General features: G+C 36.6%; 7 protein-coding genes across 7 annotated transcripts; 2 read left to right on the top strand and 5 right to left on the bottom strand.

The window, feature by feature from the left end:
* Positions 1 to 4,627: 4,627 nt before the first annotated feature.
* On the bottom strand, positions 4,628 to 5,517 carry RHIMIDRAFT_260727 (uncharacterized protein). Its single transcript, XM_023611477.1, has one exon. The coding sequence runs from the start codon at positions 5,498 to 5,500 to the stop codon at positions 5,009 to 5,011; it is 492 nt and encodes a 163-aa protein (XP_023464104.1). The 5' UTR covers positions 5,501 to 5,517; the 3' UTR covers positions 4,628 to 5,008.
* Positions 5,518 to 7,138: 1,621 nt separating this feature from the next.
* RHIMIDRAFT_239868 (uncharacterized protein) lies at positions 7,139 to 7,398 on the bottom strand (the record flags this gene model as incomplete). Its single annotated transcript, XM_023609260.1, has 2 exons — positions 7,139 to 7,228; positions 7,267 to 7,398. 2 exons carry the CDS (start codon positions 7,396 to 7,398, stop codon positions 7,139 to 7,141), a joined length of 222 nt encoding a protein of 73 aa, XP_023464103.1.
* A 573-nt stretch (positions 7,399 to 7,971) lies between these two features.
* On the bottom strand, positions 7,972 to 9,762 carry RHIMIDRAFT_38381 (uncharacterized protein). Its single transcript, XM_023615179.1, has 4 exons — positions 9,563 to 9,762; positions 9,396 to 9,511; positions 8,878 to 9,317; positions 7,972 to 8,828 (listed from the first exon to the last, which is right to left on the bottom strand). Exons 1-4 carry the CDS (start codon positions 9,641 to 9,643, stop codon positions 8,056 to 8,058), a joined length of 1,410 nt encoding a protein of 469 aa, XP_023464102.1. The 5' UTR covers positions 9,644 to 9,762; the 3' UTR covers positions 7,972 to 8,055.
* A 140-nt stretch (positions 9,763 to 9,902) lies between these two features.
* On the top strand, positions 9,903 to 11,355 carry RHIMIDRAFT_245493 (adhesion regulating molecule; the record flags this gene model as incomplete). Its single annotated transcript, XM_023610203.1, has 7 exons — positions 9,903 to 10,006; positions 10,059 to 10,077; positions 10,134 to 10,196; positions 10,246 to 10,504; positions 10,560 to 10,611; positions 10,672 to 10,973; positions 11,027 to 11,355. The coding sequence occupies 7 exons, from the start codon at positions 9,903 to 9,905 to the stop codon at positions 11,353 to 11,355; spliced, it is 1,128 nt and encodes a 375-aa protein (XP_023464101.1).
* Positions 11,356 to 11,371: 16 nt separating this feature from the next.
* Positions 11,372 to 13,548, bottom strand: RHIMIDRAFT_205674 (Cupredoxin; the record flags this gene model as incomplete). Its single annotated transcript, XM_023606846.1, has 4 exons — positions 11,372 to 11,494; positions 11,554 to 11,828; positions 12,363 to 12,672; positions 13,231 to 13,548. The coding sequence occupies 4 exons, from the start codon at positions 13,546 to 13,548 to the stop codon at positions 11,372 to 11,374; spliced, it is 1,026 nt and encodes a 341-aa protein (XP_023464100.1).
* Positions 13,549 to 13,574: 26 nt separating this feature from the next.
* On the top strand, positions 13,575 to 15,489 carry RHIMIDRAFT_38347 (kinase-like protein). The gene is made up of 6 exons (XM_023615178.1): positions 13,575 to 14,153; positions 14,226 to 14,374; positions 14,423 to 14,657; positions 14,725 to 14,895; positions 14,961 to 15,124; positions 15,186 to 15,489. Exons 1-6 carry the CDS (start codon positions 13,916 to 13,918, stop codon positions 15,450 to 15,452), a joined length of 1,224 nt encoding a protein of 407 aa, XP_023464099.1. The 5' UTR covers positions 13,575 to 13,915; the 3' UTR covers positions 15,453 to 15,489.
* RHIMIDRAFT_38339 (30S ribosomal protein S13) lies at positions 15,348 to 16,030 on the bottom strand. Its single transcript, XM_023615177.1, has 2 exons — positions 15,955 to 16,030; positions 15,348 to 15,898 (listed from the first exon to the last, which is right to left on the bottom strand). Exons 1-2 carry the CDS (start codon positions 15,999 to 16,001, stop codon positions 15,526 to 15,528), a joined length of 420 nt encoding a protein of 139 aa, XP_023464098.1. The 5' UTR covers positions 16,002 to 16,030; the 3' UTR covers positions 15,348 to 15,525.
* Positions 16,031 to 16,067: the final 37 nt, after the last annotated feature.

The following is a 16,067-nucleotide window of genomic DNA, read 5'->3' as shown; positions in this document are numbered from 1 at the left end:
TTTTTTTTTTTTTTTTTTTTGCATGACTCGTTAGGCGGAACACGGATGGGTTTCCATATATAGAGTTACTCCTTATTTTCAGATCAAAGGTTTAATATTTAGCAGCAATAATAACCAGGAATATTAAAGTGATCAACCTCTATATTCGTCTCTTAATCCAAATGTACTTACTGATGTTTAAAGGTCAACGCAACCTTTCTTTAACCTCCAAAAGAAAAAATAACTTTTCAAAATTAAGATAGGGATTCCGTGTGTTTATGGAACGATTACCTTTTTTGGCTAAAGAAAGAGAAAAAAAAAAAGCGCTTTCATGAAACCCTTCGTTCCCTTGGTGATGTGTAGTGTAACGCTGTATTTTACTCCCTATTTTATTTTATTTTTCACTTTGTTTCCGTGCATGTATTATCAAATATAGATTTAAATGAAGAATGATAGAAAAGAAATATCAAAGGAGGAGAAGAGTGAAAGAATACAAATGGATTTGAGCTTACTTTGACTATTGTGCTGTTGAGTGTAACAGGGTCAGAGGGGTTCATTGCATAAGAGCTTTGTCTTGGCTAATTCCTAGTTCATAACAACGTCATTTACTTTTAATACGCAAGAATGGAACATCTAGTTTTATATTGTAGCTTTTATTTCGTTTGTAGAGAAAAGGTACGATTGTATAGAAACTTTGTCAAAATTAAATGTGACATATGTAATTGTAATACCTTAATTATTAACTTTATAAAGAAAACTGGATTTAAGAAGACTACTGCTACAACATGAATATACTAAAAAAAAACCTTCCTTGCCAGAAAAGTCCTCATACCAGCAGTTCAAGGAAAACACATAAAGTGTACAATGATCAAAAAGAGCATGTTTATATATAAAAAGATACATTTATTACAAAAAATTATGAAACTTTTTTTAAAAAAGAGAAAAAAAAAGGCTTAAGCAAAACAGCCCTGAAAGTTTTGTTTTTTGGGAGATGATGGTTGAGCATCAGAGCTCCAGTCGTCACCATTCCATCTTCTTTTTGACCTTGGATGCACCTGCACAACAGGGAGAGCCATATTCGCCATGAGGTCTTCTTTGGCCTTCAGCCCAGCGGCCCTTGCGTAAGCGAAAGTTCTATAAAAACAAGGAGGGTTGAATAAGGGTGCTATATAAAACCATCTTAAAAAAAAAAGCTTACCTGTCCAGCAGTAACTTTCGCCCAAGTGACTCGCTGGGCTGGGTGTTGTCTTCGGAAGGGCGACTTGCATATTTTTGAAGCTTCTGCTGGGTTAGTGCAAGCACTTTGGCAGAGAACTTCAATTGTTGCTTTAGTTGTTGCTTTAAATCTTTGGCAAACGACATGTTTTTTAAAGAGAAAAAGAGTAAAGGAAACGAGGAAAATGCTTTATCTTTGACTTTCATAAAGACATCTATGATATGATTTTTCCTTGGGAACAAAAAAAAAAGGAGGGCTTTTTTTTACGTGCTCATTTTTCTTTTACCAGTGAATAACAACATATGATAGTGAACCACATGTGCTATTTTTGGTTTCGGAAGTTACTTAGTGTGTGAAGAAGATAAAGATAAAGATTAGGGTCTAGCCATATCATCACGATAACTAATAGAGTGCTGACATAGCCATGAATTTAGTTTGTTTAACAACAACATTTTCATGCCCAAAGATCCTTTGATTCTCATTTTTTTACTACCTTAGCGCCGACTGAAGAAGTGAGTTTACTGATAGCTACGCTGCATGGACCTTGCTTCTTTGTCTAGCTTTAGATCATTCAATTAAAAAAAAAAAAACGGATGAATTTCCATATATAGCTTTATTCCTTATTTTCACTTTAACAGATTTAATAACAAAAGCAACAACAGTGAAAAGTAAAAATAATCCACACACCATATTGTGATTTGGTGGCAACCGGGCCCACCGCTGCTTTAAAGAGGATGCAAGCTTTGACTTTTTGTGTATTCTTTAGTCAATCAAACCATCAAAGGCTTAAAAAAGTACTTCAAAGTGAACAGAAAGGATATCCATCTTTATACTATTTTTAGTAAGAAAAGGCAAAGTTTAATCACATGAAGCTTTTTTTGTTGAGCTCTGTTTAGTGTAACGTTACGTCCACTCCTCTTTTTTACTTTCCTTGCCACTTTTACACCTACGAATGTCAATAACTGGTGAAGCTAACTCACACATGCTTGTAGTATATAGGTAAGCCGAAATAAAAAGAGATTGTATCAAAGTTAAGACGAAGTGGATCAGCCTAATTTCACTATTATGCTATTGAGTGTAACAGTGACATCCGGTAACAAAAGGGTCCAACGCATGAAGGGTTCTCTGTCATCTAATTGTCATCGACCAGAAAATCTCTAACTGTGATATGAACCTTACTGCACTTGGGTACAAATTCTGGGTCTATTATTTGGTGCCAAAGTGATGTTTCATTTTATATTCATGACTACAAATTAGCAGGATAATTATCTCATTGCTATAGAAATAAAGCTCCAGTCGCGGCAACAAAAGTTTACTTTGATGATGACAAAGTATAAGCCTCCCTTGTTCTTCTATATAATATATTCCTGCAAAATTTTCTTATATCACTGTAAAAAGAGAGAATGATTCTGGGTTAGGATTTGGCGTTGACAAAAAAAGGTTGAGAGAAGCTTTTGTTTGCTCCTTGCCTCTGAGTTATATAGTAGGTAGAAGTAATGTGGGAGAGGTATTTTTGTTACTGTCATTCAATTGAATACACCTCTATACTGTGCACATATGCTATTCAACATGCCACTATGTATAACAAGATGTAGATGATAGGTCAATGCGTTATAGGATGAAGTAATAAAGAGTATGTAAAAAGGGAATCAAGTTTATGAAAAGCTACTAGAACTCATAGATATGTTTCTACATTTTTGGAAAGGAAATCGGCTGTATTTCTCTTTTTCAAGGCAGTAAGGGCGATTACGTGTTTAAAATAATGTACACTCATGTATATGCAGCAAATTAGGCTCAAGCTAAAATTAGATAACGTGGTAAAAAACCAATGCTATTCCAAAAAGGAAAAGGCGATGTAACAACCTAAAGTTGTCGTAGATTATTGTCTGCTTATGACTGAAATTGGAATAAACGGCTGTAATCAGTATGCATAGAATAATTTCATAATATAAGATTATGTATACATTTCTAATGATTTAAATATAAGTAGAATATAAATCATTACTTCTCTAAATATAATCCTTCTTAAGGTAAAGGCAATGCCATAACCCAGATCATGAAATAAGCAATAGTGCCAATTTCAGGAACGAATAAAAAGCTTTTTTTTATAAACTCAGGAACCGTTAGTCGATGAAATCCCCAGTAAATTATAATCCTCGCTCGGAACAATGGTTCACTGACCATTTTATAGCAGCTTCAAATTGTGGATGATTAAGTTATTTGAATATTCCTTCTGTCTTTATTTCAGAATAAAGATTAATCAAAAAGAGTACTTTTTTTTTGTCCTGTTATGAGTTATCATTTACCATTACGTAACAGACTTGGGTGTCTCATTTTATTTACTTGCAAGTATCATAGAGTGACGACTTTCTGCATTTGATTTTGTATGAGTTCATTGAATGACAATAATACAGCTGACAGTATAAGTTCCTTTTTTGCCGTATAGAAAATGCAATATCCTGTTGTCTCTTGTGAATGCAGGTGGAGCGTCATGACAAAAACTTGCTAGCCAACACTATTTTATCCTTTTTATTTAATTTAAACTGCTGATTTCTTCTTGTCACTAATCAGAGAGATAATGGGTATTGCTTCGTACATATACTTTTCCTTGGGTTCAATTCAGAATTAGTGTTAAGGAATAAAACGTATAATACCTATGTCTATTAGTGATGTCACTAATTATTATGATGGTAAGACATTGTAAAGGCAAATAGGCTAACTAACGCAAAAGGCATTATGAAAATGTCATTATTTTGTAAAGGTGTTTCTGTTAGACTAAACTCTTATGTCAACGTTCACGTGTCACGTGAAATATGTATTGAGAGGTAACTTAATCTTGATTTGCGCCACATGCAGATCCACTGCAGCCAAGAACCAAATCGAGTGGCTACATTTTAAGGCTGTTAAGATTTGCCCCTTTTACTTCCTTTTTTCCTATAATAGGTATTTACATGCTTAAAATGAAATCTTTAGTAATATTTGAAAAGTTTGCAAGCCATGGGGTAGATTATGCAGCCTATTCAGCTATCAACTTCTCTTTAAAAGTAAACCGTACTGCACACCTATTTCATGATGTTCATGCATGCTAACACATTGTTTAATAAGCCAATTGAACAAAGCTACTATGTTCCCATATCAGCATCTCCCCCTCCCTTGATGGTATTTAGAATTTCACTTTGTGAAAGTGTAGCTCAGGGAATGAATATAGCGCATACTTTCCGTATGGGTACAGAAATCCATTTATTGTGAAGAATGCTTTATGTCTAAGGTAGAACTACTCCCGGGGGTAAATCAATAGATGCAGGAAATGGATGGTTTGATTATACAACTGACGCTATTAAAATGCTTCATCCCATTTATGGTAATTCAAGCTTCTCTCAAAGTGCATCATGCACTTTTGTCAACAAATGTGCAAGAAAGTTAAATAACTAAAAAAATGTGTAGCATCATTCTTGATGTTATAGTATCAATGGCCAGTGATCAATAAGACATCAGCGTCGTAATGGATGGGCATTGCAAGCCCTGTAGTTACTATCATAGGTCGTGTTAAACATGTAGATGTTCGGTTTTGTGTATACACTAATGACTGTTCTCTTTATAATAATAAGTATAATACAGCAGTGATAATAACAATAATAATAATAGTAGAATAATAACTATGGTAATAATAGCAATAGTGATAATAATATAGTAATAGAAAAAAGATAAAAGACTGGTATACGCAAATGCATAAATGGGTGAGTGTGTATATGTGTTGTGACGTGTGAGTGTGTATGCGTTTGTTTGTAGCTGCTTACAAGTCATAACTTTACATTACGGTAATTTCGTGTTACATTCAGTACTCTTCCTAAAGAAAAAATCTGGTGTTGAAAGAGTTCGTTTGATAGTCTTTTTATTCGGCCGGTACATTGAAATTCTGTGCCTAATAGTTTGAGATAATGTTTTTGTTCGGTGAGCATACCGAGGATTATGATAAGATTGATCTGACTTTGCTATTAACAGATGCTCAAACTGAGGGAAGGTGGCAACAGGGTCGAGCGTACTGTTGAATATGTCAGACTGTAGTAGGTTACGAGACTCTTCGAATTCTAAGTCCCTTTCATTAATCCCTATATCTTTTTCTCGTACTGATACTTGTGGAGTAACTGAACTTTGGGTGTCTTGCTCGCTTTCTTCCCTTATAACTTCCTCTTGTTCTACTGGCTCTGTTGATGTTGCCGGTTCTTTTGGCTTTGCTGATGCTACTTCATTTTTAGGCTTTTGCCTTGTATGAAATAAAGAAGTAATGTATTTCTTTAATGTCATGTTTAAAATAAAGAAAGAAAAGAAAAAAAAAAGAGCTGCTCATGTGTTTACGCTAAAAGTTCTATACTATACAGCTGTTTTTTTTTCTTGGCGGTAATTTAAACTCATAGTATTTGATTGGCTAGTTTATTTGACTTGTCACTAAGCTGCTGTTTGTACAGAATTATGATCCAAAACGAGATAATAGCCAGAAAAGGGATCTTTCTATACTTATTGTTTCGTATTCATCAAAATGCCTACATATATTCTCCCTAAACAAGATCGCTTTTGACATTTTTTCTTGCAAAAAAAAAAAACGAGCTTGTATCTTCAACATCCTCCCTATAACCAGCAAAATAAGTTCAAGGGGTTATAATATCAATTTGTTTGTGATTCATTTATAGAATTTGAAGACAACTGCTCTCTGAGTCACATTATGCTTTTCCATATATATCAATAAAAACAAATGAATCTCTTCTTCATATCTTACTATGTAGGTATCTTGTCTCGATAGAATTCAACTAGCTTGCCCTCCACAAAATATAAGACTTTTATAGGATATATCATTTGGCTATGTTTGACCTGTTATTTGAAAAATGAGCACCCAGATCCTTGTTTATAACATCTTTACATATAATGGCCTTTCGGACGATGTTCTTGATCCACTCTTTGTAACGGCTACAAAGACTGTATTGTTTGATTGCTGCATTTCGTGTTGCATTTAGGTATATAAATCCTTGGAAAAAGGTAAATGGCAGCATACAAAATACTCATACCAGATCACTTTATACTTTTTTGGAGTATATTATTTTTCAGAATAGTAGAGTTTTACATCTTAGCAGCTGGGTGATGGAAGGTAGCCGCTATTCTAGTCCTCGTCCAAAACCTTCTTTGTCGTATTTACCCTATAAATGCTTAGTCTTATCGTATGATATCATTATAAATCTATGAATAATACAAAGAGAGCGACGGCAACACATATTAGCATATATAACGCGACATGTTCAATTCTTATTGATCTTAATTAAAGCAGTTCCTTAATAATTATGTCTTCATAATCAGCTCTCTCTCTCGTTTTGATCTTAATAAAGATGTTATATAGATACTCACTAACTTTTGTTTCTCTTGTGATTTCCAATTATTCTGAGCAATGCTTCATTCTTCCATATCTGATAGATGTTATTTTCTGTTTCAATTTCTTTTTCTTCAGGCATAATAAAACGATCGTCATTACTAATTGAAGTAGTGATTACGTTCAATTTTTTTGTACGCGCTCTTCTTCTTTCAAGGGCAATTTCTTGCATTATGGATGGTTTGGTTTACCTCATAAACTGGTAGAGATATAAGTATATATGAATAAACCATACCTCTTTAAACTTGTTGTGGAGGATTCCTTTTTGATACCGTCGGGTTTAAAAACATCAACAAGTTCATGAAACATTTTAGTGCAGCTCTGCGAAAGCTTGACTATGAGTTACAGTTAGAAATGATAATGTTGCCAAAAAGACGACCCTGAGTGTGGTTATAGACTTTCGAGCCGCACTTTATTCTCAGAAAAACAATAAAAAAATGCATTCTCACTCTTCACATCTTTCTAGAGGTGCTCCTTGGATGAGGAAACTAGGGTAGCTTAGGCGGGAACTAGAAAAGTTTTCGATATCAAGGCTGGGTAATTACCATATCTTCTGTCGCCTTTTCGGCAATATTGCTATTTGAATCGTACCTACTACAATTGCGGTTGCCTCCAACCTGACGTTGGATGTGATTATATTCTTGGTAACGTTTACAAGGACCACGTCCATAATTGTAACATCCCTGGCCTGCTGATCTCCTAGATTACAATAGTAGCCCTCAAAGGTTGAGCTGTTTAAATTCCAGTTAGCATGTAATTTGGTGTTTGCAATAGGAACACCAGCCATTGCTTCTGTAAGACACAAACAGATTGATATTTCAACCCCTTGAACTTATTTTGCTGGTTATAGGGAGAATATAAAAGCATAAGCAAGAATTAAAGTCAAGAGCGATCTTGTTTAGGGAGAGTACAAGTAGGCATTTTGTAAATACGAAACAATAAGTGTAGAATGCTCCCTTTTCTGATTGCATCTGAATGTAATTTCCTTTTATGGAAATGTACTGTTCCAACTGTAAATAGCGCGTTCTTTGACAGTTTGGATAAATTGTTTTATATTCCCAGGGGTTGAATTGCAGTCAATCAGATACAGGCTATAGCATCAGCTTCTAGTATCATTGGCCATTTGTGTGTGTAGACATTGTTTATTGCAGCAAGTATTTTTACTAAATAAGAATTGGTCTTCATTCTCTTTACCTCCTTTTGTGTTTAATGCAGCAAGTCATACAGTAGACAACACATGTATGTATATTTGACACCAAGTCAAGAAATTTGCCTCTAATGTAGGTGATCTCAGGATACAAAAACCTCCTTTTACTTTCATATACATTACTGAAAAAGACGATAATAATACATACTATACCACTTTCCTTTTCTAGGTAGGTGTTTTATTGTAATATACACAAATATATATATTTTTCTAACTAAGCTATTCCATTCACGTACTTTAACGCAGCTCACTTGCTAAAAGAGCAGGATTTTCAATCAAGTTCTTCCAGTGGTTACCAAATCGGGCAATGGTTGCCCCATCAATAATACGATGATCTGCCGACCAGCTAATAGGCAGGATTTGCTTAGCTACAACATTATCGTGTTCATCAAAGCGAGGCAATTTTTGCATTCTTCCCAATGCGACAATAGCCAATTCAGAAGAAACTACCACAGGATTGGCATAAGTGCCACCAATCACACCAATATTAGATATCGTAATGGTGGTTCCTTTCAGATCGGACATGGGCAAAGAATTAGACTTGGCCAGCTCCTGTAATCGGTGAATTTCAGAGGCAATCTCGAAAACAGTCTTTGACTGAACATCCTTGACATTTGGCACTATAAGACCCTGAGGTGTATCCATAGCAATACCAACGTTGTGCGAGTTTCGATAGACAAGCCTGATAGAGTTAAGATCGTTCATGTCTCCTTCTAGCTTGGCGTTCATGATAGGGTAGTGTGACAAGGCAATAGAGAGACATTTTACAAAGATAGGGAGGTACGTTATCTTCTTGAATGGATACATGTGAGGATGAGCTGCAATATGTTGATTAAGTGCTGCACGGTACTTGGTGGTAGCGTCTAGTTCAATGTCATCTTTATAGCCAAGTTGTGGAATACTGAGAGATTGCGTCATGGACTTGAACATGGCTTTCTGGATCATACTGAGAGGTTCGGCACGATCATGTGCAGAAAGGATAGATGTCTGCTTTGGCGCAGCAGCTACATCTATACCAAAATTTAGACTATGAATCTTTCTCTTATGATGTATTTATACCTTTTCCTTGCTGTTTACCAGCGGCATAAGCCAACACATCCTCTTTTAATATCCTACCGTCCTTTCCGGTTCCAGTAACTTTGGTAAGATCTATATTTTTTTCCTTTGCCAAATGTCTGACAGCAGGTGTTGCAAGTACAGAGCTATCGCTTGACCTGTCTACACCTTGATTGGATGCAGCGTTTGCAGCTGGTGGCTGCTGCTTTACTTCATTGGGTGCCTTTGTCTCGCTCACTTGGTTCTTACTACCACCATCATCTTCATCATCAGCGGTCTCTATATCAACTAGAGGATGACCTACTTTGGCAATATCATGAACATCATAATGCAACTTGAGAACCTTTCCAGCGAACCGTGATGAGATTTCCACTGAGGCCTTATCTGATTGAACTTCGCATATCTTATCAAACTCATTCACTTCTGAACCTGGCTCTACAAACCTAATATATATACCAATCAATAATTTGTTGTGTATACACGTATATACACGTGCATGGTGTATGCTCACAATCATTTACCATTGGATCACTTCACATTCTGTTATGCCTTCTCCAATATCAGCCAATAAAAATGGCTTGACTGCTTCTTGAATACGTGATGCATGGAAGAATCGAGTATTGAATCGATATGCTGACTGCTGATTATTCATTAGAGCAAGAATAAAGAGTGAAGCTATATAACTTACCGTGGGAACTGCAAGACGATGGCTTTGAGTTAAGGGCTTCCTAATAACAGAGGAAATAGACTTGATTGATCGAAGATACATCTGATGAACAAAAGAGAGAGACGATAATGAATGTATACAGAAAGAGATGAAAGAAAGAAAATAAGATAGTGGGAAAATGATGGTGTCTTATTTACTCGCCCGTGGGAAACTTGTCTTGGTGATGTGTCTCCATAAAGTATACAGAGCGAAAAAAAAGGAACAAGAACTCCGAAAGGTTTCTTTGAATAGTGTGACTTTTTTGGTTGGCTTTTTAGGCTCTATTTCTTTCTTCTAAACATATACACACATACACGATATAATGAGTTTATTTCAAACAGCACCTGTGAGAAGATATTTAGTAGAATTCAATGCAGGCAAATGTATTATAGAAGGTAACTTGATCAAGCCAGATCTAAGGAAAGGGTAAGGACAAACAAGACCAAATTTATAATGATGTTCTAAACTTTATTATTAGAACGATCTACATGGACCAGGTATTAGAAAGACTATGATATATTCATAAATATATATTAACTTTAATTATGTATAGTCTGACGATCAATTACTGCATTTCTATTGGAAAGAACGTGGCTCACATGCTGAACCTGAAGACGTAACGTGTTTTTATATACATGTACACGTCATCTAAACAAAAATTGTAGGATATCATCATTTTTCCTTCTGAAGCCAAATTTGTCAGAGTATCTCAATGTACAACAGGCCGTGTGTATATGTTAAAGTTCAACAGTTCTCGTGAAAAGCACTTTTATTGGATGCAAGACAAGAGTGAAGAGAAAGACGATGAGAATGTCAACAGTGTGAATGAGTTTATTGAGAGTCCAGAAAGCATGTCGGCTGATTTAGATGAGTCTGCCTCTCATGCAGAGATTATGCGTCTGTTAAGTGGCGCCGAAAGTCAAGGTAGTCAATAAACAAACAGCAGGGCAACAGAAAAATAACAACTACCTTTTATTAGATGCTAATATCACAGAGGAAAATATTTTGGAATTTCTCAATAATATCAGCAGGTAAAAAAGATAGAAGGAAAAACATGTTTGGATAGTGTATTTATTGGCATGTATATATAGAAGCAGACAAAGATCAAGAAGCGAACAGCGAGTAAGAGGCACATCTGCATTAAGAGAAGAGGTGTCGCGTCCTGTTGCTGAACAACAACAGCAGGAACAAGAGCAGGAGCACGAGCCAGAACGCGAGCCAGAACCAACAGTCGCTGCACCCACTTCTGTAGATACACCTACTGTCACTACTACTGCCGCCACTACCACTACTACTACGGATTCTGCTGCTACAACTAATAATGCAAGCACTGGAAATAATCCTGATTATGCACAACTTGCTCAAATGCTTGCGAGCATGAGCGGGCAACGAGGTAAATAAAAATAGATAAACAGTAATAATAAGGAGCTAACTGATCCTCATTAGGACCAGCACCATCACTTGTATTGACAGATATACTTAATAGCCAGACACTGACACCTCTGCTAAATGACCCTGAAGTATGCGAGTCATTGGTACCTTATTTACCTGAAGAATCTGAAAAGTCAGCCGAAGAAGTCAGACAAGTAGTCAGAAGCCCTCAGTTCAGCCAAGCTGTTCAAAGCCTGACGGTGGCTCTTCAAACAGGACAACTAGGACCATTACTCTCACAGTTGGGCTTAGATCCTTCTGCAGGATACAGCGTCGAGTTATTTTTGAATGCGATTGAAAAACAGGCACAAGAGAAAAACAGTAATGCGATGGAAGAGGATTAAAATAAAGTAATAATTTTTATTGACGATTGTAAAGGCTGAACCTACTAATCAGATCCGGCGCTTCTTCTAGCACAATCATCTTCCCTTGTATCATGTGTGTCGTAATGTGACAATGAACTGCCCAAAATCCAGGATTGTCCTGAATAATAAAACACAATATTAGAGCCAATTATAAATGTTGTGAGTATTTGTCTTTACCGCTTTGATTCTAACTTTAGTCCAACCACAGCCTTCTGATCCGTCGTTAGAAAAGTAAGGGTATGCTACCGATGTATCCTTGTATAATGGATATTTGAAGTTTCTGATATGCTTATGAAGTGTATGATTATAGTCACCAGGCCCAGAAGCAATCACGTAATGAGAATGACCGTGTGTGTGCCAAGGGTGTAGTAGACAGCCGCCATCTCTGTTTTTACTGTTTTGAAATACTAAATCTACTGTTTCATTATATGCAATACGGTAAGTATGCAAGTCTGTATAATAATTATCGTCATATTCATCTGTCGCTCGCTTGTGGTGATGATGTCTAAAATGTCTATAATGATGGATGGCTGGGATATGTCTATCAGGATTTATGCGATGGTTCACCAAGTACCGTGTTGTGTTGTCTGACATCTGGTTCATGGTAGTATGAAGCTTGATTGTTCGAACGTTCATCTCGTCTAGCATAGGATCACGGCCTGCCAAGGGTGCAATATTATGCCAGAGCCAGTCAGGTCTATCCAGTTTAGGAAATGTCGGTAGCTCTTCAATGAATGGCTGAGGACGATGATGATTTCCCCATCCCCCTCCCCCTCCCCCTCCTCCCCCTCCTCCTTTTCCTCCCCATCCTCCACCAGATGACTTTTTGTTGTCATGTCTGTTATGATGACCCTCATCTGCACGTTTCCTTTTTTTTCCATTCCACTGATGATTACCCTTTTTTCGAGAATTGCCTCCGGTCGTCAAAGGCTTGAACAAGTAGCTCACGTTATCTTCCCTCTCACGTTCGACATAACGAATATAACCGAACCCGTTCTCGGTGATGCCTCGACCACGTTGACGCCAGAGATAGCTTGTGCCTATAGCAAATACCATACCAGGTGTATAGTCTCCTGTACGAAACAAAACAGAGAATCGCTGACCAGGAGTTACTTCCAAAAAACTTGTTTCATACGGATGAACCAGTTCGCCATCTACCTCGATCAAGGTCATATTGTGATGCTTGATAGCCAAGGCAAGGGTCCTAAACGTATTTCCACCAATGATGCGAAGACGATAGACTGTGTTTGGCTCGACGTCAAATGTGGTATAACCCGGACAGGTCTCTTTGCTAGTCTCGCTTGGATCATGCACAGTTCTACCGTTGATTAATATACTGTCCGATCCGTGATCGTACTTGAAGACACTTCCCATGTAATAGTCTTGACGGCTATCTAGTTCATCGTGCCACCATTCACTTAGTTGAAGAACAAGATCTTTTTGGTATGTGTAGGGACCAGCTCTGAGCTGCCGTTTCTGTTTGTATATTTTAGGGGTCACATAGGCCGGATCGTAATCTTCATCGTAATCGTAATTTTCTTCGTCATCATAGCTATCAGCAACTTGATCGTACTCCCTGGAATTGTCGTAATAATGATCATGATGATAATGGTGACGAGAATGGCTGTGATCGTAAGCAAGGTCATAATCACCAATATCACTGAATTCAATATCATCATCACTACTGCTGCCTTTATCTTTACAGGAACGCTTCTCTACGGATTTATGGGCGTTTGGATCGGCTTCTGAAGATTCATAGATAATGAACGCGCCTTGAACAGAATCATCTTGAAGACCAACATGAGCATGATAAAAGTACGTTCCTGCTTGTTGATGAAGCAAGAAACGGTGAACAAAAGTAGAGCCTGGGGTGATTGCATCTTGAGTGACACCAGGTACACCATCGGATTCGGTGGAACCGATTTGTCGAATACCGTGATAATGAATGCTCGTGTTTGCATTAGGCAGACTATTTCTTACCAATATCTCGATTTCATCGCCTTGAGTGGCGTAAAGGGTTGGGCCAGGAAAGTGGCCGTTGATGGTAGGAACTCTGAATGAACGACTGTGACAGTCAGGGTTGATATCTTTATAATTAATATTCAATTCAAATCGCCTAAGAGCAGCGTGACAGAGAGTAAATAACAAACTGCCAATGATTAATCTCTTCATGACTAGTAAAGAAAGAAGAAAGAAATGAAATATTTTCAACTACACCAGCTTTAATTTTTTATTCACATTCTTTTAAAAGCATGCATTAGGCCGTAAATATCAAGCTCATCTTTATAATAGACTCGGATTCTATTTTGGACCCTTTTATTTTAATCTTGCTGCTGGTGTGTCAAAAAGAAAAGAGGAAACTATATTTAGGAGAGGAAGCATATCAAAACACGATGTGGCATCTTTTTTTTGTTGATGTGGGCACACTTTGCCATTAAAACACCGATATTTCACACGTGCTGACTTGTATTTATTTTTATTTCCCTTTTCTCACTTCTTTTTCTCTTTTCTTTTTTCTCTTTTTATTATTAAAGTCATTATGGAAAAGTCAGCCCATGACAAGTCAAGTAGTCACAGCAATACTTCTTCTACAAGTACCATCGTTGGTGTTCATTATCAAGTGGGAAAGAAATTAGGCGAAGGAAGTTTTGGTGTCATTTATGAAGGCTTGAATCTTTTAAATAATCAGTCAGTTGCCATCAAGTTTGAGCCAAGGAAATCAGAAGTACCACAGTTGAGAGATGAATATAGGACATATAAAATATTAGCTGGAACATGTAATAGGATATGATGTCTTTATAAAAAAAAAAGAAAGCTGACTTTGTTATTTATTATTATTACTATTATAGCTGGTGTGCCCAGTGCTTATTATTTTGGTCATGAAGGATTACATAATGTGCTTGTCATTGACTTATTAGGACCAAGTTTAGAAGATTTATTTGATATGTGTGGTAGAAAATTTTCGATAAAGACTGTAGCTATGGTGGCAAAGCAAATGGTATTTTCAACCTTTTTCCCTTTAGCTTTAACTCATTTTCTTGTACAGATTTCTCGTGTACAAAGTGTTCATGAACGCAATTTGATTTATAGGGATATCAAACCTGATAATTTCTTGATTGGTCGTCCAGGCACTAAATATGCAAATATGGTCTTTTTGGTGGATTATGGCATGGCTAAACTATATCGTGATCCAAAAACAAAGAAACATATTCCATATAGAGAACGCAGGAGTTTGTCAGGAACCGCACGTTATATGAGTATCAATACTCATTTGGGAAGAGGTTAGAAAAAGAAAACATCATCTCCTTATTTATCCCTCCTTTTCTAAGCCTCTCCTTATATACATAGAGCAATCAAGACGCGATGATTTAGAAGCATTAGGTCATGTCTTTATGTACTTTTTGCGTGGTTCACTTCCTTGGCAAGGCCTTAAAGCGGCAACAAACAAGCAAAAATACGAAAAGATTGGTGAAAAGAAACAATCGACGTCTGTCAAGGAATTATGTGGAGCATTTCCAGGTAAGCATATTAGATCAATTAAAGGGGCTGAGCAAACATATATGTATATATTAACATCTTTATAGAGGAATTCGGTATTTATCTTCAATATGTTCGAAAATTAGGATTTGAAGAGACACCCGATTACGACTTTTTAAAAGAACTGTTTGATAAAGTGTTGGAACGTGTAGGTGAAAAAGATGATGGCATTCATGATTGGATGCTACTAAATGACGGTAAAGGATGGGAGGTAAGAGCTTTTCTTTTTTTGTTCTATTTTTATAATTGATTTTCATTGTTGTTCTTGTTAGAACCGATTTAAGCAATTAAAAGATGCTAGAGCAAGAAGATCAGGTCATCATCAATCCAAACACCATAATAAGAGAACAAGAGCGCCTGTGACAGCTACAAATAACAACAATGCAGACAATAGACATAGATCAACAACTGATATGCCAGTTGCACCTGCCTATGTTCCCTTACAAGATCCTTTTAGTCAACAAAAAGAAAGAAGAGAAAAGCATGGATTTTGGAAAAGCCTTGTCAGTTTTGTTACATGCAGTGGACATCAAGATTAAAGAAAATAATGAAGATACCCCCCTTTCTTTTGCTTTTGATATAGAATCGTCCCTTCGTTTTATTATTATTATTTTACATGAATTTTTCTAAAAAATTATTTAATGGTGTTTGCTGTACTTGTGTCCAAATTGTTCTACGTTGAAGCCATCTTCCATTCAACTTTTTGGCAGTGCTAGCGTTATTTCTCGTTCTTTGCCCTCTCACAGGTAAACCCATCGCGTGTCGTCTGCCAATGTAATTACCAATGTTTCTATGATGCATAATACTCTCTCGCACTTGTCTCCTTAAATCAGTTTCAATTGTCATGTTGGCGAGGGTATTGGTCAATTCGTTGATCTGAACTTCACTTAATTCTGCTACTTTAACTGTAGGTGCAATTGACAAGTCTTTACATATTTTATTAGCCGTAGTTTCACCAATACCATAAAAGTATTGAAGTGCTCGACTAGGGTGATATGACAAGGGTTAAAGAATGTCAAAGATGAGTGATATTAAAATTACCTAATAATCTTTCTGTCTGGCAAATTGACACCAAGTAAATGAAGCATATTTGCAAAGAAAAAAAAGGAACGGAAAAAGAAAAAAAGAAAAAAGAGGAAAGGGCCCTAGTTGAT

The sequence above is a fragment of the Rhizopus microsporus genome, assembly GCF_002708625.1.
Source record: "Rhizopus microsporus ATCC 52813 unplaced genomic scaffold scaffold_14, whole genome shotgun sequence".
Classification (NCBI taxonomy): domain Eukaryota; kingdom Fungi; phylum Mucoromycota; class Mucoromycetes; order Mucorales; family Rhizopodaceae; genus Rhizopus; species Rhizopus microsporus.
This window is presented reverse-complemented; position numbering and strand designations above follow the sequence as displayed.